This window comes from Ostrinia nubilalis, chromosome 9, assembly GCF_963855985.1.
Source record: "Ostrinia nubilalis chromosome 9, ilOstNubi1.1, whole genome shotgun sequence".
Classification (NCBI taxonomy): domain Eukaryota; kingdom Metazoa; phylum Arthropoda; class Insecta; order Lepidoptera; family Crambidae; genus Ostrinia; species Ostrinia nubilalis.
The window spans coordinates 11,261,778-11,288,900 of record NC_087096.1 but is presented as its reverse complement, the minus strand read 5'-3'; the positions used below and the strand labels follow the sequence as shown (position 1 = coordinate 11,288,900).

The 27,123-nt window shown below is 37.6% G+C and overlaps 1 protein-coding gene and 2 long non-coding RNA genes across 3 annotated transcripts in view; 2 read left to right on the top strand and 1 right to left on the bottom strand.

Annotated features, from left to right (window-relative positions):
* LOC135074672 (uncharacterized) overlaps positions 1-17,046 on the top strand; it is a 91,370-nt gene extending 74,324 nt beyond the window's left edge. Inside the window, exon 3 of the long non-coding RNA XR_010257872.1 lies at positions 17,021-17,046. This is a non-coding gene — a long non-coding RNA (uncharacterized LOC135074672). The remainder of the gene's footprint in view (positions 1-17,020) is intronic.
* A 41-nt stretch (positions 17,047-17,087) lies between these two features.
* The window catches only part of LOC135074659 (extracellular serine/threonine protein CG31145), a 37,256-nt gene continuing 27,220 nt past the window's right edge, over positions 17,088-27,123 (top strand). The window contains exons 1-2 of the mRNA XM_063969023.1: positions 17,088-17,350; positions 25,578-25,826. Coding sequence (XP_063825093.1) covers positions 17,142-17,350; positions 25,578-25,826 — 458 coding nt within the window. The 5' untranslated portion in view covers positions 17,088-17,141. The remainder of the gene's footprint in view (positions 17,351-25,577; positions 25,827-27,123) is intronic.
* Positions 20,966-21,877, bottom strand: LOC135074671 (uncharacterized). Its single transcript, XR_010257871.1, has 2 exons — positions 21,647-21,877; positions 20,966-21,128 (listed from the first exon to the last, which is right to left on the bottom strand). It is a non-coding gene; the product is annotated as an uncharacterized LOC135074671 (long non-coding RNA).

Below are 27,123 nucleotides of genomic sequence, written 5' to 3'. Positions count from 1 at the left end.
AGATTTACCTCTGCGGTAGGCATGCTGTGTGTGGTGAATAGGTTTCGTTTTTAGTGCTACGTCCCTAATATAGATGTCAATTACCTTTTCCATAACCTTCATAAGGAAGGATGAGAGGCTTATTGGCCTAAAGGACTTTGGCAAGGCGTAGTCCTTTCTGCCAGCCTTTGGAATGAATATGACTTTTACTGTGGTCCATCGTTCCGGTATATGTCCCCAGGCCAAGCTGGCTCTGAAGATTTTGACCAGATGTGGAGTGAGGATTTCCATCCCCTCCTTCAGTTGAGCAGGGAATATGTTGTCCTCGCCACACGCTTTATATGGTTTAAAGGAGCTGATGGCCCATTTTACCTGGTTGGGTCTTATGATTATAGCAGCCCTCCGCCAGTCGTCATTCTTCGGCCTGCGAAGGTTGCTATGTGTAGTCGCCGAGCAATTGCTGCCCACCGATCCAGGGAAGTGGGTTGCTGCCAGCAGCTCCAATGTGTCGTTTTCACATGAAGTGAAAGTTCCATCGGGTCTTTTCAGAAGCCCAATCTGCCTAACAGGAGTTTTGGAGATCATTTTTTGGAGTCTTGCTGCTCGAGGAAGACTTTCGACATCCTCGCACAGTTTCCTCCACGATGCTCTCTTTGCTTTCCTGATCTCAGTGTTATATTTGGTTAGAGCTTTCTTATATGTGTCCCATTCATGGGATTTTTTAGCTCTATTAAAGAGTCTCCTGGTTTCTTCTCGTAGCTTTTGCAGCTTAGAGTTCCACCATGAGACTTTACTTGTGGATGCTTTGGTTTTCACAGGGCAGCTGTCCTCGTAGGCTTTGGTTATTCCTACTGTGACTACCTCCACTGCTGATTCCAAGCACTCCACAGTTCTGATGATTTTTGGGATCACATCAAGGTTGGTTTTTAACTGGTCCCTGAAATGGTCCCAGTCAGTAGCCCTTGGATCCCTGTAGGTTTCGATTCGCCTTGGCAGCGATGCTTCCAGGTTAAATCGAATGTGTCGGTGATCTGACATAGAGTTTTCATTACTTACCTGCCAGTCGATGACGTGCCTGGCTAAGGCATTCGTTGCGAAAGTTATGTCAAGAACTTCTTGTCTGTTACACGTTACAAAGGTCGGTGTGCATCCTAGGTTGAGTGTATGCAGATTGTTAGATAGAAGGAAGTCATAAAGTAACTCACCTCTTTTGTTGATGTCGGTGCTCCCCCACGAGGTGTGGTGGGCATTGGCATCGCATCCCACAAGCAGGTCGGCGTTGTGTCTTTGTGCGTAGGCCACAACGTTCACCAGGTCTTCTGTGGGATTGGGCTTATCACCGGGGAGGTAGGCTGAGCAGACGATTACTCTAGCCCCACTCCACCCTTGGAGATTGATGTATCCTGCGACCAGGTCGTCATTGCAAAGCTCTGGAACAGGTAAAAGGTCAATATTTTTGTTATGAACGATGCACGCCCTGGGTCTATAGCCACCATTATTGAAGAGAATCTTACCGGCGGCCCCTAGCCCCTGGATGTTGCCGTTGGATATCCAAGGTTCTTGGATCAGAGCGAGGTCTATGTTCTGTTTGGCAAAGCAACACTCCACCACCGCAGTCGCAGCTGCTGCATGATGGAGGTTACCCTGCAAGATCCTCGCTCTGCTGTTGTAGGGAGCCATTGGCTTAGCGTAGGGCGGGTGTGTGAGGCTTCTTGGGTAGGGGACGTGGACGTCCTCTATTCCCTCCGCCTCCTCTTACCCCCCTACGACTTGTGCCACCCCTCGTGGCTCCACCCCGGCCTTTGGTCGACCTCAGCCTTTGGCGCCTTTGGCGCGAGGTCCCCGCAGGGCTCCTCGTTGCCTCTTGCACTCCAGCAGAAGTCGACGGCCTAGGTGTTTCCACGTTGGGCTGTTCCGCGGCAGAGCCCCCCCTGACATTAAATATTACATATTTAAAGCCAAGGCCAGCTCTGCCGTTATTTGCACGGAGAGTCTCCGCCGACGGATCGTCCAACGAGAAGGTCACCACAGTCCCTCCCGCCTCGGCCCGCTTATGGAGAACTCGCCATAGCCCCGGGTTGAGACCATCATTCTGCGCCTCCAGCAGCGGCAAAGCCTTTTCGACCGTTGTCGCCTCGCTGATGGGTATGAAAGTGGTCCCCACCTGTGGCCTAGGCAGTTCGCTCTCGGGTATGGTCGAGAGTTCCGCCTCAGGCCACGGTTTGATTTGCCTGATCTCTCCTACAAGCCAGTCATGGCTTTCCTGGTTCTCACAGTTAACCAGGACCCACCCCGTCTTGTAGGAGAAACCAGCAAATCTTGGTCGCGGGACTCCCTTCTTCCCGGCCATCTTGGCGATGGACTCGAGAAGGGCGTCATGCAGCAGTCGCATCTGGTCCTCGCTCATGGGGGCCGAATTTCGGACACCCACTCGCACGGCGCCAGCTACAACGCTGTATTGTACCTTAGGGAGGGGGGTTGCCGTGACGTCCAGCCTAGAGGTTTTCTTCGGCTGTTCCCGCGGGGATTCTTCCTCCGAACGTAGGCGTTTTTTCGCCTTTGGATCGGGAGGAGGATTGTCGACCGGAATTTGATCCCAGGGCTTCCTGCAGAGAGCAAGGGCTTGTTCAGCACCAAGTTCCGCTGCAATCAGCCTCCGGAACCTCTTCCTGGCCGCACCACAAAGCCTGGCACGCTTTGTGTCCTTCGGGGTCTTTGTCGACCCTGTTTGTGGTTCAGCACTAGTGCCCCCCACAGACATAGCCGAGAGACTCTCCGAAATTTTGGAGCAAGGCGATTTGGAGGTCAATGAAGGCTCTCCGTCAGGCCTGTCCAATTGTTCCCCTAAGGGAGGAGTTTTGGGTGTTTTTATAGAAAAAGTATTCATAAAAGTTCCCACGAGTAGCTAGGGAAGTAATCGGTCACCCTCGGCAGAGCCACGCATGCCCAGGGAAGAGCTGAATACTGCACCGAATCGCTCTGGTCTCGGGCAGGCACCGTTCAAGACTGAGCTCCCTCTCAGCCACGCGTTCATCGGCACGGTTCGCATCACACCTTGAATTAGGGGGAAATCGTCCATGGTACTTTCCCAAGGTAGCCATGACCACACTTTTTGAGGAGGCTAAGGACCTCAAGGTTTGTGGTATCCCTAGGAGAGGAAGGAAATGCAAAAGCAAAGCAGGATTGGGGTAGGAAAAGGGTGTTAAGGAGCATGGGATGCGTCTGACCATTTCCGTTACGTCTGTTTCATAAGGAACCAGACCAAAAACAGGCGGCAACCACGAGAAGGATAACAGTCAGGCTTGCCTTGAGGATCTACACAACCAGCGCTCTCCCTCAAGGCCAACACCAAAGCAAGCGGCCGGGACAGACCGTGCAATGAGCGAATTGGCAGCGTTACAGCGTTAAACGCATATAAGTAACACACCCTTTCGCTCGCCCTAACTATAGGCCTTATACAGAAGCTCAAAGTTGCACAGCGTGCTATGGAGAGGGCTATGCTTGGTGTTTCTTTGCGAGATCGAATCAGAAATGAGGAGATCCGTAAACGAACCAAAGTCGCTGACATAGCCCGACGGATTAGCAAGCTGAAGTGGCAATGGGCAGGGCACATAGTACGCAGAACTGACGGCCGATGGGGCAGAAAGGTTCTGGAATGGAGGCCGCGTACCGGAAAACGCAGCGTGGGACGTCCACCTACAAGGTGGACCGACGACATCGTAAAGGTAGCAGGGAAGCGCTGGACGCAGGCCGCTACCAATCGATCAACATGGAAAGCATTGGGGGAGGCCTATGTTCAGCAGTGGACGTCCTATGGCTGAAATGATGATGATGATGATGATGAATCTAAAAATATAGTTTAGGGTATTATTCACACACATAAGTATCTAAATAACTATATCTTACTACTTGTCTTAGCCAAGTTACATTTCGTCACCACTAAAGTCTCTTGAAGAAGTAAGCGAGAGGGGTAAAGTTGCAAATGTGGGAAAGTTACACGTTCCTCACAAATAAAGTGGAATATTGTGACATATTACCACTACAATATTACTTAAGTGACTGCCATGAGGGCATGGACGTACTTATATTGGTGTGGATAAATCTGCGGATTTACTACTTTTTCTCTTTTCATGTGTTAATTTTTTTTTCTTCTTCTTATATTTATCATAATAGGGTGGTGGGGGTAAAAAACTAGCGAAAATAGTCTTACGTAATAAATGAATGGCCCCTAATCTATGATTGAGGAGTAGTCTATTTGGAAATTAATAAAAAGGTCGTATCGACCGCAAATTACATGAAAGAACCGACTCAACTCCTGAGGCCCTCGACCTAGCATTAAAGCATTATTCAAATGAAATTTAATAGACGCAAAAAAAAAATAAACAAATACACAGTCACAATACGTCAAGTGGTCCACTCGATTTCAGCACTCACTTGAATCATTGTGAGGGTTAATTACCATCGAAGTGACGTAATTGGTCCGATAATTTGGCGGTTATTTTAGTATCCTGCCCACTGTCAATTAGGTAAGCACTACAAATAACGTGGTCGAGTGCATTTCGAATGGGTTGTTTTATCGACAAGTGGCGAAACAGTTTTTGTGTCACATCACTAGCATGTGGTGTAATTATTAATGACAAGACTGTAAAATGTTTATTAATATTTAATATTTTATTACCTAAACATCTCGTTTGTAAAGGCAATAAATGAACCTTTTATTTTAAAAACACATCTTTACCCGTGTCTTTACTGTCATAATTTTGTTTTGTGCAATGAACTTTACGAAGTTACACTCTCACTCTTTTATAAGTTTAACATAATAATATTATTATCACCTACGTGTACAGTGATTCCATTCCAATCTCCTATTTTGGAAATATTGAAAAAACTAGCTTTTGCCCGCGGCTTCACCCGCGTGAAATTTAGTTTGTCACATATCGTCATAAATTATAGCCTCAGTTTTAATTTTTTTTTTTGTAAAAACTTAATAGGCCAGTAGAATTAAACACAAAAATTGATTAAATCGGAAATAATTCCTACAAAAGATTTTTTTGCTTTAATGGCTTCATTGGTTGCCCATTAAGACTCTCCTAAGTTTTCGACTTCGACGGAGTTGTGCTTAAGTGGTGGGGGCCCCCGAAAGGGGCGTTTTTTCGGTTTTCCGGTTATACCGCGTAAAGGACTTACCCTATCGAAAAGTGGTCTTCATGACGGTTAAAGGGCACTTAATCCTGCATTGAATAAGACCAAATTCATATGTTTTGGACAAACCGTTCTCGCGCTAAAGTTCGGCAAAGTAGAAAATATACGTATAATTAATGACCCTCTCCACGTCCAATGGCTTGTTACCCACATGCTTCCAAGCCTTGTAAAGGGTCGCCTTAACCAGTGTAACCCTAACAAGGCTCATGAGTTTGATTCGCTTATCCTTGTTCGTCCCAGCCGTTCCTTAACTGCGGTTGCTGCACCTCTTCCTGGCACTCTCCTGAACGACTCTGTGTTACCTAATGTAGCTGCCCCTCTTCCTTGTACCCTCCTGTACGATTTCATTGCTTAGCCATATGCCTGGTCCAAGGTTCGACGCCACAAAATCAACTTCGTACGAGTGAAAATACTTTAAATACTATTTCCCGTGCTTGCAACATTTTTCTTTACTGCTTCGCCTCTATTAGTCGTAGAGTGATTGTATATATTCTATAGCCTTCCTCAATGTATGAGCTATTCAACACAAAAATAATGATTTCAATCAAACTAGTGATTCTTAAAATTAGCGCGTTCAAACAAACAAACAAAAAACTCTTCAGCGTTTTAATATGAACTTGTTGTTGTTGATTTTTGGCGTCGAACCTTAGACCAGGCATACGGCTAGGCAACGTAGTCATGCAGGAGGATACAAGGAAGAGGGGCAGCCACAGTAGGTAACACAGAGTCGTTCAGGAGAGTGCCAGGAAGAGGTGCAGCAACCGCAGTTAAGGAACGGCTGGGACGAACAAGGATAAGCGAATCAAACTCGTGAGCCTTGTTAGGGTTACACTGGTTAAGGCGACCCTTTACAAGGCTTGGAAGCCTGTGGGTAACAAACCATTGGACGTGGAGAGGGTCATTAATTATACGTATATTTTCTACTTTGCCGAACTTTAGCGCGAGAACGGTTTGTCCAAAACATATGCATTTGGTCTTATTCAATGCAGGATTAAGTGCCCTTCAACCGTCATGAAGACCACTTTTTGATAGGGTAAGTCCTTTACGAGGTATAACCGGAAAACCGAAAAAATGCCCCGTTCGGGGGCCCCCACCACTTAAGCACAACTCCGTCGAAGTCGAAAACTTAGGAGAGTCTTAATGGGCAACCAATGAAGCCATTAAAACAATAAAATCTTTTGTAGGAATTATTTCCGATTTAAAAGCTAATTCTACTGGACTATAAATTACTGTCCTAGTTTGTATTGTTCTAATAACAAAAATATTTCCTACTATTTTAGATTTTTGTTAACAAATTAACTTCAAAAATTACTTGATTTTTTACTGATTTATCGGTAATTATTAACGTAGAATTATGAAGCATGTAATTATCATAAAATAACTTGTTAAAACATAAAAAATGCTTTTGTTGTAAAAGCAAAGTATTTTTTAATACATAAAGTACAATAATTTTGCAATTTATGATTTCATTATCGTTTTAAACGAGAAATTTTAAAATAATAAACGCCCGTATTCACAAACGATGCAGAAGCAAATCGATCGCACAGCAGCGTTGAATAGAGCTCTGTGATTGATTCATGTGTCACCCTGTGCGTCTACGCGCACTGTGAGCCCTCGTAGTAATGTTTGTGAATACGGTTATAAGTATCCACATTAGCATACCTTATATTTTTGTTTATCTATGATATTCATTTCTTGACCATTAAAGTATAATTGCATGATTAATTTACATGACCCCATTTTGGCAATAATCTGAATTTGGTGAGAAACTTACTTACTTGAGTTACAAATTCCAATCTAACTAAGTATACCTACATCCACGTCCGGTAAGCTATCGGTAATATTATCCTCTTGCACATGCATTTTTTTAATCATTAGGGTTCTACTACGCGTATTTGGCGTGCGATCAAGATGTTATCAATGGGACAAGCGCTTATTGTTTAGGTACTCATGTCTTTCAATCAAAACTTCATAACAATGGGGGAATTGTACGTAGGTCTAGGTACCTAGGCTGCTCATTAAGTCTTACTTAATCAAAAATGTAGAGCAAAAAAGGAGTGAGAGTTTATGCTTATTTTCTTTCTTTTTTTTCTAATTATAATAACCAACCAACTAGATATACCTACCTATCGCACCTTGATTACCATTTACTCAAAAGCTTTTGGTTTTTGAACACAAATAAATGCAATTATTTAATTCTGAATAACTGCAACTGTCACGCGTACTTGCCATGATACTTTGGGGTGCTACTCCCAAAGATGCGAATATTTTCATCTCCTTCAGGCAAAGCATCTGTCTTTTCCAGCATACTCGTAGATACCTGAAATTACGTAAACGGTGTTACGAAGTAGCTCTACCACCTGGTGATGTCAAAATTGTTTCTTTCATAGGTAATCTATGACATTCAATAGATCATTTACGTACTAAATCTACTGTGTGTTCGTCTGTTGTACTAATGCCAGTTGTTTTCAATCTGAATGACCAACGTTCGCGTGCGCGGCGCACTTATGGTCCCATTGTTCTTGTAACATTCGTTTACCTTATTGTTTTCGCTTATTTGTCTTCAAATGCTCCGCCATAACGATTTTGATGAACGGAGAAAATGTTTTATGTCTTTGTTTCTTAGTACTTTGAGTATCTTTTCATGCTGAAGACTATTGTTGGGGTACTCCGTTTTTTCCTAGTATTAAGTTATTGTATTTGGTTCGAATCTCTATAGAATAAATACTATCCAGAAATAGGTACATTTCTCATACTTTGCATAGGTAATTATGATAATATTAATTTTTCTTTTCTACACACAGTAATGTATTTAGTTTGGTTTATTATTTACAACTGGGAGCTCATTTCCGTGCGTCACCGTACGCAATAGTCCAACGAACATTATTAGTTCTTCCTGAGCGCTGCCGCTGACACAACTTACTTAAAGACAGTGGTTTCAATCTCCAATTCTTCATTAGCTACAATCACTGTTTGAGGCTTTGATATAGAGATTTACTTCTCTCTTTAATCGGGATAAAAAAGTCAATTTTCCAAATGAGGACTTAAATAAAAGTTGAATTATGCTACCATGTTAAAATAGTCTAATTTATTTCTAAAAGATTTATGATTTTACAAAAAAATGTCTAAGTACTGCAATAACTTTTAACCTTATCTGAAGGACACTTCCTTTAGATAAAGATTACACATTTGACCTACAAGTTGAAGATTAGGTACGATTTGACCTAATCTACGTTGATAAAACTCCTTTCAACTTCCAGCATATCTACATACTCGTATGTATACTTATAATAAATCTGTAGAGGTCAATTCTGTACATGAAATATATTTTCAAAATAACTATCAGGGGGTGATTAGTGATCGATACTGATGCCAAAAATGCAATCAGTAAAATTTTTGTCTGTCTGTCTGTATGTTCCTTATAGAAACAAAAACTACTCTACGGATTTTAATGAAACTTGGTACAATTATTCTTCATACTCCTGGGCAGGTTATAGTATACTTAGAAATTCCCACGGAAACGGGAATTAGCGGGAAAATTCTTTTGTATGAAAAAATCTAAACCGCGTAAGATAGATGAAGGGGGTAAAACGGGATCCACGCGTACGTAGTCGCGGGCGGCCGCTAGTATCCAATAAATCTCACTGAATATAAAAGGACCTGCTTCACAAGCCTGAATACTCGAAAATCTTTACGTCATTTGTCGCTCTGTCAAAACCCCACTTTGCAAAATCTAAACTTCAGGATTGCAATTTAAGCACACCGAGTAGTTACAACGAATAGACTCCTTACAACTTCCGTCGTCCAGCAAATCCCAGTGAATATAGAAATGACCCGATTCACAAGCCCAAAGACCAGAAGCTTCTACACTTACTTCAATTGTCTGTCGAAACCGCACTGTGGACAATAGCGTAAGTGCATGCGCGCGCGCAGAGAGCCGCGAAACGAGCGGTTATGCGCGCGCCGCACACGGTAATCAGTTTGCGATATTGTGAAAACCGCTTCCCATACTTTTTAATGGAAAAAGTTGGTGACACAAATACATCAAATACAAATAATTAAGGCAAATGTGTCATGTATTTGGTTTGGTTTATGTTTATGAATGTTGCTGTTCATTTCCGTAATAAATAGAATAAAAAAATCTGTAGAGCTATTTTCATTTTATAGGTTAACGTGCATTTCCCTTATAATTACAAAAAAAGATAGATTAGATAAGCTTATGGTTTATTTTTGTAATTACGAGAAGAGAAATGCACGTCACTATTTGAGTTGAAAAACTATATTTTACGTATTTTATTTTTTAACTTTTGTAATGTCGGAGGCTGTATTGGAGTTTCGTTAGTAGAGGGGACAGAGTTGCGACTATCTAGCCCAATTAATAGAATGTGATTTATTTACCAAATTATTTGAAGATTACTAGTTGGTTATTGTAATGACAACGTGTTGCGTATTCCAGTCAGCTGTTTAGGGCATAACATTTCAGTTATTTTGTGATTCATTCACAGTTAGAAGAGCACCGACCGTTGCAGAACGTAATGAATAGGATGGATCCATAATTGCAGGTATATTGTCATAATAACGACAAGGTTTGGTGGTTTTGCATCACAAAAATGTGCATTTTAAATGCATTAGGCAATTTAAGTATTTTTTTATGGAAAAAGAATCATAAGAACATGTTATTTTTGTAGTATCACGCTTAAATAACCTATTATTGTACAATCTGTGGCATTGAATATCAATGATATGCTGCAAATTAGCGGCATTCATTGCTATGCGGACGACAGCACGGTTGATGCCGCTTATACCGGCCGCGCAAATATCTCTCGGGAGAACGTCATTGAGAGCCGTAACAAACTTGTGTCCGACATTGAAACCTCCTTGAAGGAGGTCTCAGACTGGGGTCGACGCAATTTGGTCCAATTTAACCCTACAAAGACACAAGTTTGCGCGTTCACCGCCAAAAAGTTGCCGTTTGTCGTATCCCGCTGTTTCGAGAACACTCCCCTAACTGCCTCAGCCAATATCGGAATCCTTGGTGTCGACATATCGAGCGAAGTCCAGTTCCGTGGTCATTTAGAGGGTAAGGCTAAATTAGCCTCGAAGAAGCTTGGTGTGCTCAATAGATCGAGACGGTATTTCACTCCAGCCCATCGTCTGCAACTTTACAAGGCGCAGGTTCGGCCTCATATGGAATACTGTTCTCATCTTTGGGCAGGTGCGCCCCAGTACCAGCTTCTCCCTCTGGACCGCATTGAACGGAGAGCAGCTCGAATCGTTGACTGCCAGGACATTTCGGATCGGCTTGACCCCTTGGCGCTGCGTAGAGATGTATCCTCACTGTGCATATTCTATCGCATGTATCACGGGGAGTGCTCCGAAGAATTATCCGGACTTATTCCTGCCGCCACTTTTCGCCACCGATCTACCCGACAGCACTTCCACCCCCATCACTTAGATGGTTGGCAGTCCACAACAGTACGTTTCTCTAGAAACTTTCTGCCCCGTACAACCAAACTGTGGAATGGACTGTCGTCTGCGGTGTTTCCGGACGGATACGACCTGCAAGCTTTCAAGAGGAGAGCGTATCTTTACCTTAAAGGCCGGCAACGCACCTGTAACGCCCCTGGGTCTGCGGGTGTCTATGGGCGACGGTAATCACTTACCATCAGGTGATCCGTTTGCTCGTTTGCCTCCTATCACATAAAAAAAAAAAAAAAAAAAAAAAATTGAAAATAAGTAGCTGTAATAGGTCGATTTTGTAACAAAATTAAAAGTCTGCGTGTCCATATGAGAAAACGTCCAGTAGAGGGTCAAGCTCTCCATTTGGACTTATAATACCAATCAAATCAGAATAGGGTGATTGCTATAGTAATTAGCCTATACATAGTTATTGGCATATTGGATTGTTAATAAGTAAGAGACAAAAATATTTACTACATTGGACTGCGTATTGATCAGAAAAAATATTTGTCTCTTTTCCTCTCTTAATAACTTCCATTAGGCTTGTTTCTTTTCATTTTAGGCAAGTTGGCCAATAACTATATGTATTGGCTAATTACTATAGCGATCACCCTATCAAAAATATAGGCTATGATAAATAAACCACTCAGTAGTTTACCAAGTTCACGTACGTCATATACTAACTTACATAGTACCTAGAGTTTTATTTTACGTGTTTACGATTAGATTAAGATCGAATAAAATACGATAAACCAAATACAATAAATCAAAGTTATTACACGCGTAAGCATTACTGAATGTGATTTATTAGGACGTAGGTACATACGTATTAATACGGTACATATAATTTGCAAGGCGTACATAAAATTCCACATTGATTACATATAGGTAAATATTACGTTACACAATAGTTTGTTTTATCAAAACTATTGTAAGTTGCATGCAATGTTACGGCTGAGATGTATTTGATATAAATTAACGATTAGTTAATATACGTAGGAGCACGAGTACACTTAGTAACACGCTCAAAATATTTTCTTTGCATATTTCATTGTGAAAAATCATGAGTTTCTAACTGACAACTATACTTATTATATCCGAAAATATACAATCAAACATTTAAATACCTGTTGTCTTGATAGATTGCAATTGCATGAAAACATTGTATAGAAAAGCTTCTTTCCTACAAATCTGAGAACGAAACAGAATTTTCGTGTCGATTTTTATTGGGTAAATCAACTATAATAAATTTTTTTCCACCTTACGGTCTATATCACTGAAACCAATTTGAATTCAGTCAAAAAGTCTGAAAATGAAAATGTACGAGTATAATTAATTTACTATTCGGTACTTAAGTAAGCAAAAGCTCTTACCCCACAGTAACTTGTATAATTGGTGCATTTTTGTTCCTCGTGTGGCATGTCTGAAGTATCTTCCAACTCGGATCGCTGTTTTAATGATGCTGTTTGGGAATAACTACACTTTTGAATATTATTAATCCTGAAGTATCATAATATTGGATAGAAACAAATTTTTACTTCTGTTAAAGATCAGACTCAGTTATGGTTCTTGCCTAATTTAGTATGTTAGGGAAAACTGTCAAATATGTTAAACTGGTGTATACTCGTAACGGCCAGCAACTCCTCATCTACATTTACATATTGACTAATAATAAAATAAAATACCCACACAGTGAAGGCCAAGTTTGGCAGCAAAAATTCCATTAGGCAGCAATCTCCAAGATCTACGTCGTCGTTAGACTATTGTTTGAACTCATTCGCAATTTGCATTTACAAATTGCTAATCCATATTCTTAAAAAATGTTAAGAATGCACACATGAAATGATAAATAAATGTAATGCTCGTACAATTATTAAGTGATGTCGCTTAGAAAGCTCTTAGAGACCTCTAAGCTCAGAAGCTTTGTCGGACACAGCTTTCAAACTGAAAATATGTTTTCGTTCCTAGCGTCTACGAAAACCCTTTGAGTAGACGAAAACATTATTCTGAAATCATTACTTACGCACCTTTATTCACCCTTCTGCTGTGTAATCTTGGGGTGAGTTTTACCCCTAACTCAGAGGACACTAAAAAACAAATCAATTTATCTATTAAGTACAATTATTGTACATTTGCAACTCTATTTGCATTGAAATATGAGTTATTTAGGTTTTTAGGTACCTAGGTTGTTCTGTTATACAAAGAGATAAATCAGTTTTTTAATTGGGTTACTTGTGTGTCGTGTACATTATTTAGTGTAAAAATCTCACGTGAGTTCTTACATATGGAGTGCTTGTTAGGTATTCGCTAGATAGTATTGTTTTGTCTATCATCATATTACATGTTTTCATATGATTGCGTCCAATTGGTTCATGGTAGTATACATTATATCTTTTTAAATCGCAATGTTGCAACATCATGTAGGTAAAAAGGTGATACTGGTAGACTTAAAGCATATAGAGCAGAGATACATTCATTGGTACTAACTACTTAAAAAATTAGATTAAATAGCAAATGCAGAAATATAATTTAAAACCTTTTCAAACTGCGAATATTAAAACTCCGAAGGTGAATTAATAGTTTTAAGGTTTGTAAAGTCCAAAAATATAGTTTTTTGATAGCATTTCTACCTTTAAATAGGTCTCTAATATTATGTTCCATTAAAGACTTACAAATCAATATTTGATCGTAAGTTCTTGACTTATTTCGAGATTGACATTATAATTACTGGTCGATACGAAGAGGCAACTAAATTAATTGGCCTATAATAGCCACCATCATTATAATTACGCACATAACGAACTTTATTACGATGTGATTAATCATTAATCTTTCAAGCATTAATTGGACAGTCATACATTAACTTCTACTATGTTTTTAATTACGCGGTTATTTTTAATCCATACTTATTTTTTAAAATTCTTACTGGTTTAAAATCATCACAGTTGATTAATTCCTTTTCCCTTTTGTATAAATTAGTGCTTTAATGAATTTCGGATAGGACAAAATAATGTACAACTGGTGTGTAACTGCACTGCATTTGAAGTTTGGTCTTTCTTTAACCAAGTAAAGGCTGAGTTGCACCAACTTATTTTAAATAAGTGGTGTTTTTTGTATGGAGTTTAACATATAAATAAATAAATAAATATTTTTGACGTTAATGTTAAAATAAGATGGTGCAACTCAGCCTTAATATTTTGATGAACTTCGATCCTGTTGAAAATGATTCAAATAAAATTATCTCCCATTAAAAGAAGTTTAATTTAGCAGGTACCTGTGATATAATGTATAACGATATTGTTGACAATATTATTTCTGGTCGAGTAAAGCTAGTTCAACTAGCTAGTTAATAGATAAAACTAATTTATTATCCAACATTGATTTATTGACCTGAAAATTGCAAAGTTGCTAACACGTGTAATATAATGATTGTTGATGCGCAATTTTGATAAATACTACTACTTTGTCATCAGTTTAACTTTACTGGGTCTCAGATAGCAAAATGTTTTGCTCTTTAATTAGTGCTATATGTATTTACTGTTTATGAACAGCCAATCTAAAAGCAATTACTGTACGTAATGTATACATTCAATACGTAACTTATTTTGAACGGTTTTCTTAGAATGTAATGTTTTTGTTTGTTCAAGACCCCCCTCCAGCCCCTTCGTCGTCAAATTCTTCAAATGATATGAATAAACAGAATATGCAAAAGTAAAAGGTATTAATTACTAAGATACTCGTAATTAGTTCGCGACTTTTTTTATTGCGAGGATTTTGATATGACTTTATATGAATGTTTTCTCTCATTTTATGTTACTTGAGATTTTCAATCAATTCGTGTAGTAAAAATAACTACTTAAATTAATAAGTGAAATATATTTTTTGTTATACTTATTGCTGTTAAGCTTACCTAGGTAAAAAATATTTTCTAACAGATAATTAGTATTATTTATCACTATTAATATTGTTACTTTCGTGCCACGGTCAGGTACGTTAATAAGAGATTAATAAAAAGTTACACCCGGGATTCAAATGTCATTTCCATACTAAATGACAATTGAAACCAAAGTTTAACTAGGGTTCAACTTTTATTAATAACGGGGTATAAGTATCAATTTGCGCACCTTATAAACAAGATTTCAGTTCTGCACATAACCTCAAGATCAATTTCATATCAGTAGACAGTAATAAACGCGTGAATGCAACTCTACATTAGATCAAGTATCACCAACATTCCACTGCGGCTTTGCGCCATCGAATACTTTCCTAGAACTTCTCATAACTGCAATATCAATGTCATTCCCATGGATTAAGTGACTTATAGTTTGTCTTATGACGTAATTAACAAGAGTATCTATTGTTAGTTATGATGTCGTTTTATTAGTTTACTGTTATCTTAATTCAAATACGAGCTGAGATAATATGACGTAAAGTACACAAGTGACACACGTGTCCATGAAAGTTTAATTCAAATTACATTGATACGTTAGCAGAACATTGGTTTACATACTAGAGTAGATAGTTAGGAGGTACAATCTAAGGACCACGAGTGTGTACGTTCTAAATTCTCTATAGGTACCTACCATAATTCGTTCATTCGTTCGTTTCAGCCAAATGACGTCCACTGCTGGACAAAATCCTCCCCCAAGGATTTCCATAACGACCGATATTATATTGTTTTAAACATTTTTTTTATAGTGAGATGTCGAAAGTGCCGCAGACTGAATGCCGCTCAACTTTTAACCCTCCGTGTACGAGGTGACTAAAAGTTACGTCCCGTACCAGGTGGGGTATGACACACCCCAATATACAAAGTGATAAAATTTTCATTCAACATTTTTTTAGGTGGAATTTAATATTTAATATTGATTATTTACGTATGCTAATTAGGTTTAAGAAATGCTCTGAGCTGAAAATATGTATTATAACATTTTTATCATAAAAAAACAAAAAGACACAATTTCCGTTGTTCTTGTAATTTAGGAATCAGTTTCCTATGTATAATTTTTAATTAGTGCCTTTAATTATGACAACCGTTTTTATTTAACAAAGTACAAGTATTTACTTATAATTTAAAAGTAAATTAAAAACTGGAAGGGTATAAATTTGTTTTGATCATCGGTTTTCAATTTACCACAATTCTGATGAAAGAAAATGAGTATGCTCAATGCATAAAATGGGAGCGTAACAATTTTATTTATTTATAAAATATGTTATTCCATTTCAGTAGCCCATAAATTGTATCACCAAGTATAAATTGTAGCCCATAAGTGTATGTTCACATACATCTTCGGGTCTCAGTACTAAACTTCCAGATTCGCACTAAAAGTCATCTCATTTGACTAAAAGTGCTTGAAAATTTCAGATACCGTAAAAATCACGAAAAATAATATTTGTATTGAATTTTATTCAATTGACAAAGCTAAAAATATATAATTTACACCAAAACTGTTAGATTTTTTTTAAAACTTTTTAACAACGTCCCGTACCAGGTGGGGTGTGTGACATCCACACGCACTTTAAAGGCATGTAACTCAGTTGGTAGTCACCGCTGGACTGATTTTGCAACGGTGATCGAAGCAGCAGTGTTATAATTCCAGCTATTGAGAATTTCAAATTCAGCATTTGCAAAATTTTAAAATTGTGGCTATTTTTGAAGGACTGGGGTGTGTCACACCCCACCTCGTACAGCGAGGGTTTTCGGCTCCAAAGCTTCATGTAACTACAGTCCATCTCCATAGTATGCTGCGCTACGAAAAAGTCCTAAAAGATCCTACGTTCCCACAGTTAAGGCGTATTGAGCACGTGCTTTAATATGACTTCTTTCACTCATTTAACAAAGATTTATAATGATTTTAACAATAGTGAATGTAAGATAATAATATCGAAAGGGATAAGATAATTTATGTAATGAAAGTAGCCATTTCATTATTAATACTAGCCATAACTAACATTAAGGCTGGGTTGCACCATCTTACTTTAACTTTAACAAACGTCAAAAATTCTGTCAAACCCCATACAGAAACCACCGGTTATTGTTAAAGTTACGGTTAAATTAAGTTGGTGGAACTCAGCCTTAGTAGTTCAAAACAAAGTAATTTAAGAGTGAAGGGTGGGTTGCACCACCTAATTTTGACGGTAACTATGACGATAACCGGTGATTTTTGTACGGAGTTTGACAGATTTTTGACGTTTGTCACAGTTAAAGTAAGATGGTGCAACCCAGCCTTAGAGTAACGAAAAATGTTTCATTTCATACATCCCTATACTTAATTTTCTTATGCTACATAGTCCATCTCCGTAGTACGCTACGAAGAAGCCTGAAAGCCGCTACATCCCGTAGCACTACGAAGCTTGCTGACTTACGCTTTGTTTGCAGTGTCAGCGGCTGGGCGCGCGCGCGCTCGCGGCGCCGGCTGCGCGCACGCGACTGTAAGCGCTCGCCGCCGCCCGACCATGCGCACAGTCCGCCCGTGCCGCGCCGCTCGACCGCGCGCACCATGCTCAACATGAAACTCAAGGAGCGCCTCGCGCTTGCGATCAGCGCGTTCCTCGTCCTCTTCACGCTCATGCTCATAGTCGACCTACAAATGGACTATGGCATCTCTGGACACAGGGTCCCATTACACGGCCGCGTCAAAATCGGCGACGACGAGGACAAAGGACGATCGGCGTACATAGAATTTCGGAAGCGGTTCCTGCAGAAAAGGTTGGTGTTGTGATCAGTGATTGTGTTGTGAACTACGTAAGTAATATACTTTCATATCACCCTGAACTTTGGCACTGTGCAGATAGGAGTGAATCATTGTAAACAGATCGATCTATTAGTCGGTATTGTAAGATGAAACTTCATTTATATTATTCAAAATTTATCGTATCAGATTCCAATTTCCAATGATGAACCTTTTTAATATTTTATCTTATCAAATATTACTGTCGGTAGCATTTAATTTTAATTAGTGTCAGCAACTACAAAGTTTGCTAGACAATTAAACAAGTTTGAATAGGAATAATTACCTTAGTCTTTAATTAACCAAAAACTTCTACTTAATACAGAATACTTAAAATAGAATCAAGAATTAAAATAAATAAATATAATTTAACAGTAATTGCATGATTGCAGCTACGTAGTTATGGTCTTAAAATGCGATAAAGTAGTTTATCTTCGAAGTTGACCCTCAAAACGAACGTTTGAAGTCGACTCGTATAATATTATCATACATAAATATGTTGTTGTACATCTGTATGTAAATAGAGTCTCAACAACGGATACATCTTGTGATTTCATCAGTCAGAAGAGCGAATTATCGATATTGAAATTAGAAAAGGAGACAAATAAGTCGATATATTTTTGTTTAAAGTATAAATTAATAAGGATTAGGTAATAAATAATCAATTAAAGTAGATTATTTTCAACATCAACAGTTGGCGACTGTGTGTTTTCTATACCATATTATTTGCGGGCTGTTATCAGTGCGTTATCAGTGCGACGGGTTTGACAGTCTTTAAAGATAACCCAGAGTAGAGCATCGCTCGGAAGGACAAGTTGTTTGAACTATTTTATTTGGTACTCGGTTAGTGGAAGAATACATGTTTACGCACATAAAATAATTGAAATCTGCCGTATAGTTAACTGTCACTAATAAAAAAGTTAAGTTGTCTATTATGTGCATTTTCTGCACTATAATATTATAAAGAACAAAGATTTGATTGTTTGAATTAAATAGGCTCTGAAACTACTGGACCAATTTAAAAAAATATTTCACCATTAGGATCCTACATTATGCCTGATGAACATAGGGCTATAGAATATTTTCAAAAGCGGTACAAAATTCGCCGGGTCAGCTAGTAATTGAATTCAAAAAAAAATATATCAGACCGATAAAAATATAATCGTGTTAGTAACAATCCAATCAAAATAAATCAAAACAAGATAAACATTTCTAATATTGCATAATTTGTTTTTTTTTTTTAAAGATTATTAACGATTTGTTTTTCACAAATTACTAATAGTCCCGTTAGTCTCTCGTGTTAAGCTAAATAAGCTTGTGTTACGAGTGGGCTCACCACAATAGTCGAGCGGCGGTGGGATTCGAACCCGCGTTCCTCGAATCTCGAGTCGGCCACTCTGTACCTCTAGCATGAACAACTTTCGTCTTCGAATCGTTTGCGTATTCGACAAAATTCGATTCTCAACCTTTGAATTAAACGATAATGTGACAATTTTGATTCTCAAAATAAGTTTCATGCAATCATTTCTCATACTAAGTTCACTTTGCGACACGATCACCAGGGCGCTGTTGTAGTTTTCGTACTAAATCTTTTGATGGTGATTCGAATACGCAAACGATTCGAACTCAAAAGTTTTTCGTGCTAGCCGTACTGACTCCTTCACCGTTTCGGCTATCGTGGCTATATGCTTAAAAGCGATCTCTTCCAGTTGACTCACCTAATAAACTTGACTCGTTTATTACATACACGTGCATCAATGACGTCGATTTGACACTCGATACGATTGTTATGACGATTAACGAGATATTGAATCGAGTGATGACAGGGGGGCGGGTCGTGGGATAAATAATTATGTCAGCTTTTGAAAACTCTGTGATAGAAATCAACTTACCAAATTCAACTGTCTCATTCACAGTAAAAATAAAAAAGGGTGATTTTAACATAATAATAAAATCGCATATTACTTATGCCTCACCAAAAGCTTACCGTGGGTCATTTTGATATTTCATTTTGTTAGTTAATCGAAAGACGCATTGTATGGACGAACCAGAAACAAAACATCAAAACAGACAAAATGAATATTACTTATTTAAAGTACCTAGTCCTAAGAAAAATATGTATGTAAACCCTTCTGCTTGTATTTGTGTCTGTCTTGTTGGTTGTCCTAAATAAATAAATAAATAAATAAAAGTATCTATCTAGTACTAGAATCTAGCAAATAGGTACTCATTGCAAAACACCGCAATAGGTAAAATTAAAGAGGTTATTGGGTTGTTATTTTCAATATCAGCATTTTGTTGTTAAGCGGACATTACTATGCCAAAACGTGTGTAATATTTGAAATACTGCTACAAAAATGTAGAGATTAAATTGTAATTAAATAGACATCACCTTGAACCGACCGACATCACATTAAACAATACTTACTACCTACATAGGTATGTATAGTAGGTACATGCAAGTAGATTGTCCGTTATTAGTGAAATTGACCAGATAACAAAACACAGTTTGATACTTTCCTGTACACCTGAGGTACATCGCCAAAATCCCAAATATCAGCGGTTATCCTTATCAGAAAATGAGTAGATAGGAAGCAATCACAATGACAAGTTTCAGATACAATCAGTTTGCATATAAATCTATTGATTTATTACAAAACAAATCGTGGGGCTCAGTTGAAATGCATAAATGTAGCATTTTTATATCATAAAGACAAAGAAAACTTGATTCAAATTTTTGCCACTTCGGTCGACCTACAACCAAAATCTCCCTGATTTGATTCATCAAAATCAAAAAGGTAGATTTGACGTATACATATTGAGTTAATAAATAAAAAAATCATGATTAGGTACCAATTTAAAACACTGAGTAGTACTTATTCAACAAAAAGCAACAATATTTTACTTTACACGATTTAGACATAGGTATTCTGTGTTATGAAAAAAAAGAAAAACGCTTCAATGAGTTGCATTATTATAACCTTGTGTCGTGTTCGAAAAAACGCTAGAACCTGGATACCTTTCAGTGAATTATTATAAAGACAATTGCTATTTTTTTGATGAACATTACTCACAATTGATCCAATTAACAGCTAATTGTAAAAAATATTTATCATATTAGTAGGCGATCAGTGCAAATTAATTCTCTGATTGCTATTACGTTAACATTAATTGTGTCCAACTCTCAGAATACAGAACAAACCAGAAGGAGTGTTCGATAACATTTCTACGCGGCAACTTGTGTCCAAAATACTTCCCCTCCCGCGCCCCTCTACCCCCTTTAGTGTTACTAGCGCCGTGTGACACCCCCATTTTTGGGGTAAAATTATGTAATTTTTTAAAGAGATGTTAAACAAGTAAAAAATAAGTAAGTGAAATAAGTACACACGGCCAGTGTTAACTATCCATTTCCGTTTTTGCTCTCGCTCTTATCAAATGGTGATTCTTTGCGATAGAACTAAGTGTAAGATGATTATTTATTTCTATTAAATAGTGTAATATATGTACTATATTTTATGTAGGTATAATATGTTATTTAAAAGTCAATTACAAAAGTCGAATATAAATTTTAGAATGCCAAGTAAAACAAAAAAGAAACTTAAGGTTCTTTATTATGTAAACATATCGACAACAAAACATTTGTTTACGGCGCAGTAGTGCTTTTAGTTTAACTTTTCTTGGAGTGAAAAACAGAATCCAAATCAAAAACATCACCAATACTTAAATTTGATTGCGAGGCAACTCTGGCTGTGTATCCTGAAAAAAAATCAGAGTAAGTATGTAAGCAATAATTAATTACTTAAAATTATTATTAAATATACAAATATTGCTGCTGCTGATCTGTTGATACCAATGCCTTACTTTTGAATAAATGGGAAAGTATGAAATTCACGATAGTAATTTATTATCTCCTCATTATTAGGGAGTAATATTATAAATTAATTCAATATATTGAAATCAAATCAAAATCAAAAATATTTATTCAGTTTAGACCACAAGTGGCACTTATAATTTAATTAATCAGGTTGTCATGTCATGGATGAAATTACACTAAAAACTAATTAAAACAAAAAGGATGGGGAAAATATTCCATTATTCTGTGGTAACGCTAACAAAATTAACGCGTGAATTTTTTATAAGTAGACAAATGTAATTCAATATAAAAAAGTAGGGTAAAATATTCCGTTGACCTGTGGCAACACTTACAAAATACAACCGTGATTTTTTTTGAAAATTATTATTTAATTAAAATGAATTGGAAATGTGCTACTTACGGATAAAACATGATCCCATGCACTTTCTTCGTAATTCCAGTAGCATTCTTACATGTTGGAACGGCACAAGACGGCATAATTTAATTATAAAGTGTCAATCTGACGGATATGTAAACAATGCGCGCGCCGGCCATTGACTGATTGCTTTAAAGTCAAAGTAGTGCGATTTGGAGTACTTTATATGAATACACATTTACGCCCGTTGACGGTTTCTGGTTTGTTCCGTATTCTGAGGTCCAACTATAATAATTCCAATTCTTTTATATCTTTAGGCCCAATGATAAATGTCTAATTTAGTCAACTTTCAATTTATTAGCAAAAATAAAAGTTATTGAACACTTTTACTAGATTTCTTTAGATTTCAAATATATGTTTAGACTGAGATCGAAACAATTGATTTATTAGTGCGTATTGATAAGGTGAATAACCGAGTTTTACGAACTGAAAAGAAATGTAATTTATTGTTTATTTTTAAAGTTATGAATAAATTCTTTAAAATTTAAACAATTTATTCATCATCATCATCATTTCGTCCACTGCTGAACATAGGCCTCCCCCAATGACTTCCAGATCGCATAGTTTGAACAATTGATTGATTTGTGTATGTTCTGAATGGAAACTTTGTTCTTTAAAAATTCTGAACATAAAAATCAATCTGAGAGAGCGATAGAGTCAATCAGGCGTCAATGGCGGTTTATTGTTTGACATGTGACCTTAGTTTACTAAAACTGTCACGATAGAAGAAGATATGGACGCTAGTCCTCCAAAAGAAAATAAGATCATTCTATCGCTTTGTGATGCATACATTTTCCAAAGCATTTTCTTTCATAAAAATGGGTATCGCTCTAATTACGTTCTTCCATAACAAAAATAGTCAGCGTAAATTTCCATGATGTGGGGGTGGTCGGTGGCATCCATATTTAGGTATCACTTAATCTACGCTTTGTTGAAGAATAATACCTTAATTAATTTGTCATCGTCTCAGTGGGCCAAATATAGAAAATAATAAATGTAATATGAGCCCGCCACTCAATGGCGTACCCCCAGAAACAATACGCACAAATTGACAATGGTCTGCGAACAACAATCTCAAGAATCTTTTTTGCATTAGTCTTTGTTCGATATGTAGGCATTTTTATTGTGTACTTTACTTAGCCTCGATACTTACCACTAATTTCTTTTACGTAAAACGATTTTTGTTAGATTAATTTTAGTCAATTGCCTTTTTGGATTCACTACTACAATATTTTGCTTATGGAGATTTAGATCTGATATTAGTTGAATATTTATGTCCTCTATTCGTCCATCTGATATAATTTTATTAATCGACATCGATAAATCTATCTGATAAGAGAAAATTGTAATAACAAGGTCCCAACCTTTCCAACTAGTGTTGTGTATTACTTTGTACTTCCCCGAAATTAGGCATCTTTTGCCTAGTTTTGGAGACAAAGCCCAACTTTGAGACATTGTAGTAGTCCCCAATTTAGTTCAACTTAACTAACGCTTCTAGGCTCTTTATAACATTTGTTAGGTATCAGTTAGACTTAATAGTGCTACAAATCTTTTGTGTACCTTCCAACTTGTAACCTTACTTGACTTAGCTCTCATAATATCGAATCAAAATCGATCATTTTGTATTGCCTTCAGCAACCATTTAATTTTTCCGATCATTTTCGGTTATTTTGGATTGTTACTGAAACTATTTTTAACATTCTATACGAAAAAGGAGAAGTAAAATACCTACTACTTGGTCCCTGTAATACTCAATTATTATAATTTCCAATCCATGACGTCTTCCATTTAATTTTCAAGCAATAGAAATTACTTAACTGGAAAAACGAAACCTGAGTTTTCCAGTCCAATCCCATTCATGAATGGGATTACATGTAACGCAATAAAAAAGTTCAAGAAAATGTTATTGTGCATTTCAATAAGGCACGCGGAACAAGGGTGCTAGGCATTACGAACTTGATTATGTACTCTTTTGTGATTGTATACCTCTGCTTTGTTTCCATAAGAGAGGCACTAATGAGCACATTTCACTTCAACAACCATTGTTTGTCGTCACTTTTGTATGCACCTATTTCTATATCAACTGTTTCATCGGATGCGTTGAATAGAGTTTTGTTCAGCAGGGTTGGTTATCCCTTAATATAATTTTTATATTGTAGATAATAGAGTATATTATATACCTACTTTACATTTTAACTTCATCACAAACAATTGTAAAACCTTTCTACCTAAAACCCCACGCCAACATCTAAAAATACACAAAAATCATATGTTGCTAATCACCCTGATAACAGTAATTATACTCCGTATCTTAATTAATGAAAACGTTAATATCACTTTGTTTTGTTGTGTTGATAATATAATTAGTTTAATGCGCGAAAAGAGCTATAACTGTACGTACAGTCAGCGCCAAATAGTTCGTGACTCCCAAAGTCGGCAAAAAATTGACAACACAACTTTAATACAAGTAACAAAGATTTGTTGCGAACTTTTTGGCTACTTTGCGTGTCACGAACTATTTGACGCTAACTGTACGCATTAATGGATGTGCACTACATTATAAATAATAGACAGAATGTGCCAATCATTTCGATCAAGCGCACAAATTGCATCTGAACGTGATTGTTTTAGACAAATGAAATGCGAAATTGTGTGCAATGTAATGTAGAAACGATTTGCACTGAAATATTATAGTCAGCATAACAGTAAGCTCATTTTACTCTATAATGTAAGAAGTAGATAATGTTGACATGTCACTTTTTAACTCGCAATATAGTTACTAGTTGGTGAGCTGTCAAAACAGTTTCTATTTAGTTTTTACAGTAATTTTGAAGAGTGACATCACTATCTACTGACTTTAATGTTACAAAACAATAATTGAATTCTAATCTATTCTGTTAATCCTGACTTTAGACAGCAAACCGCATCTGAAATTACAACTGTGACCACATTCGCGTAAAACAAAAACAATTGTGAAAGCTCTAATAAATTCCTCTTTATCCATTCCATTTAGAATGGTATAATAACGTTCAATAAAATCCTTTTTAAACAATATTATTATGAAAAAAAAAACACGTAGGTATACTCACTTCGCAATTAATTTGATATTTATATTCATGTTTTTGGATCAATCATTCAAAAATCCGGTTACAATGCCTTTTTTCGACAACGCCAGTCAGACACTTGAGCTATTGACGTCATAGTCAAGTAATTCGAAGCCCTTGAGTTAATTACAAGGGAATATTGATAAAACAGTAGGTACCCAAGCACCTCAGTCTATTATTCAAAACTCCAGTTTATTGTTTACCATTATGTTTGCAGTGCCTTTTGTTAAAATTAAGTTATTGGCTCGTAGAACGATTTTGAATGTGTTAAAGTTTTGATGTTAATTATTGGTTAATTAGTGATGACAATTTGGCTCATGAATATTTTCCATTATGGTACAGCAGTACATAGCATTTTTATTGACAAGTTTTTATTTTAGTAACTAATTAAGAATTAAAATTAACGAACGTTTTTCTTGTCATTTACATTTTTAAATATCGTGATAAATTAAGAGGGAAGTGTTGAAAATGTAAATGTCTAACACATTCGCTGTTAACTTGATTATTTCCAATGATAGATTAACGGGACAGAGACAGCTTAAACTTACTCTACATTGAAAAAGTATAGCTCAGAGGAAAAAACTATGAGTAAATATAAAATAGAGTGGTTAGGACACCCACTAGGTAGACCGAAGATCTGGTGAAGGTCGCGGGAAGTATCTAGACGCGGTCAGCGCAGTCGATAGCTCTATCATCTTTACCTATTACTACCTAAGATTGCTAGCTTGTCTCAGCTAGCTTGACGTGCCATCTTCGGTACAATATTATAGACTAAGACTATTCTAGAAATACAGTTAAATTTTCTTCCACAGTAGCGGCAGCAATGGATCGCGGGAGTACGAGCTATCAGCGCCGAGCGAGACGAGTGGCGCGGGCGCAGATGCGGAGCCGCGCACGCCAGCGCCGCCTGCCGATAAGTACGAGGACCTGCAGCGCATACTGCGGGACCAGGCACAGGGCAAGGCGGAGGACCACACGGTCGTGATCCCCCCACACAGAGACCTCAACGTCTTGAGACCGGAGAACCCGACCATTGGAGAGATGGAGGACTTAGAGCCAAGGTAGAGTATCAATAACAAAAATCCAAGCAGTTCGATTCAAGAATTTTGTAGTTAAACAAATGCCTGATAAGGTGCGGTTGGAAGAACATCGCAGTAAAACCGTCATTGAGGTCTAAACGTGATAAGAAAACTTAATAAAGCGTAAGTGAGTTGCATAGGTACGAACAAGTGTACTAGTTATAAGTACCGCAATACGGTAGAATGAATAAAATCTCAAAATCAATGACTGCGGAACTTTCCTCAAGCAACGTAAATGAATTCACATTCCATAACCACGCAGAACTTCAGTCAAAATAATAAGTAATTTAGCCCGTTAAGAGATATTAATTTAAATTGTTCCGCTAAAAACGACGCGGAAAGGGACATTACAAGGAAAATTCTCTGAAGTTGCCGACAGCTGACATCCACAAGTACGATTTATGTACCGCACCGCGAGACTCCAAATTAAATTGTTAGTTACTTCGTTATTGCAGCAATTAAACTTTGATAGCGTGGCATCGCAAGGAGCAGTTGCTCGCCGTTTTCGCGAATTTATTCTAGCTCCGAGGGAGTTGATGCGCCTACAATATTAATTTCAATAAAGCGGTACGTCCCACGGCTTTCATCTACTGCGAATGCCCGCGCCTAACTGAACTATGCATCAAAATCAAACAGGTTGGCCGCGGCCGGTCCCCGCGGTTGACGTAATTTCGCCCGAGCAAATATTAGGCCAAATCTCATAGGAACACTGAAAAGAATAAAAAGAAAGTTGCACGCTGTTCCCACTTTAATAAGACCTATACGCTCGGAATGGATTTTGCATGATACAGGACTATAAAGAAGGATCATATTACGCTTCCACGACAACCCGATTCTATAATATTACGAGACATAGATGGCGACCTTTCTTTATCTTGTAAGGCAAATTTCAGAAGCTCAACAAGGAATCTTATTTAAAATCCAGTAAGGAGGCTCCGGCTAGATAGGCGCGGGTCTTTTACAATAAAACTAAATGGAATGAATGCGTGATGGCTTCCTCAGAACGCCTCGTGATATGATGGGGCCGCTTCAAGAATTCATGTATCATACGCAGGGTTTATTTTATATTATATCGGTTATTTTGTATCTTTATTATAAAAGGTTCCTTATTTGCAGTGTTTCAATAAATAAGGCAACGTTACAAGTAAGCAATCTTGATCGCATTTTGCACTGTAATCTATTTAGATTACAGTGCAAAATGCGATCAAGATTGCTGATTGCCTTCATTTGAAGGATTAGTGAGGAATAATCCATCAAGCACTTAAGGTAGTCGTGGTTT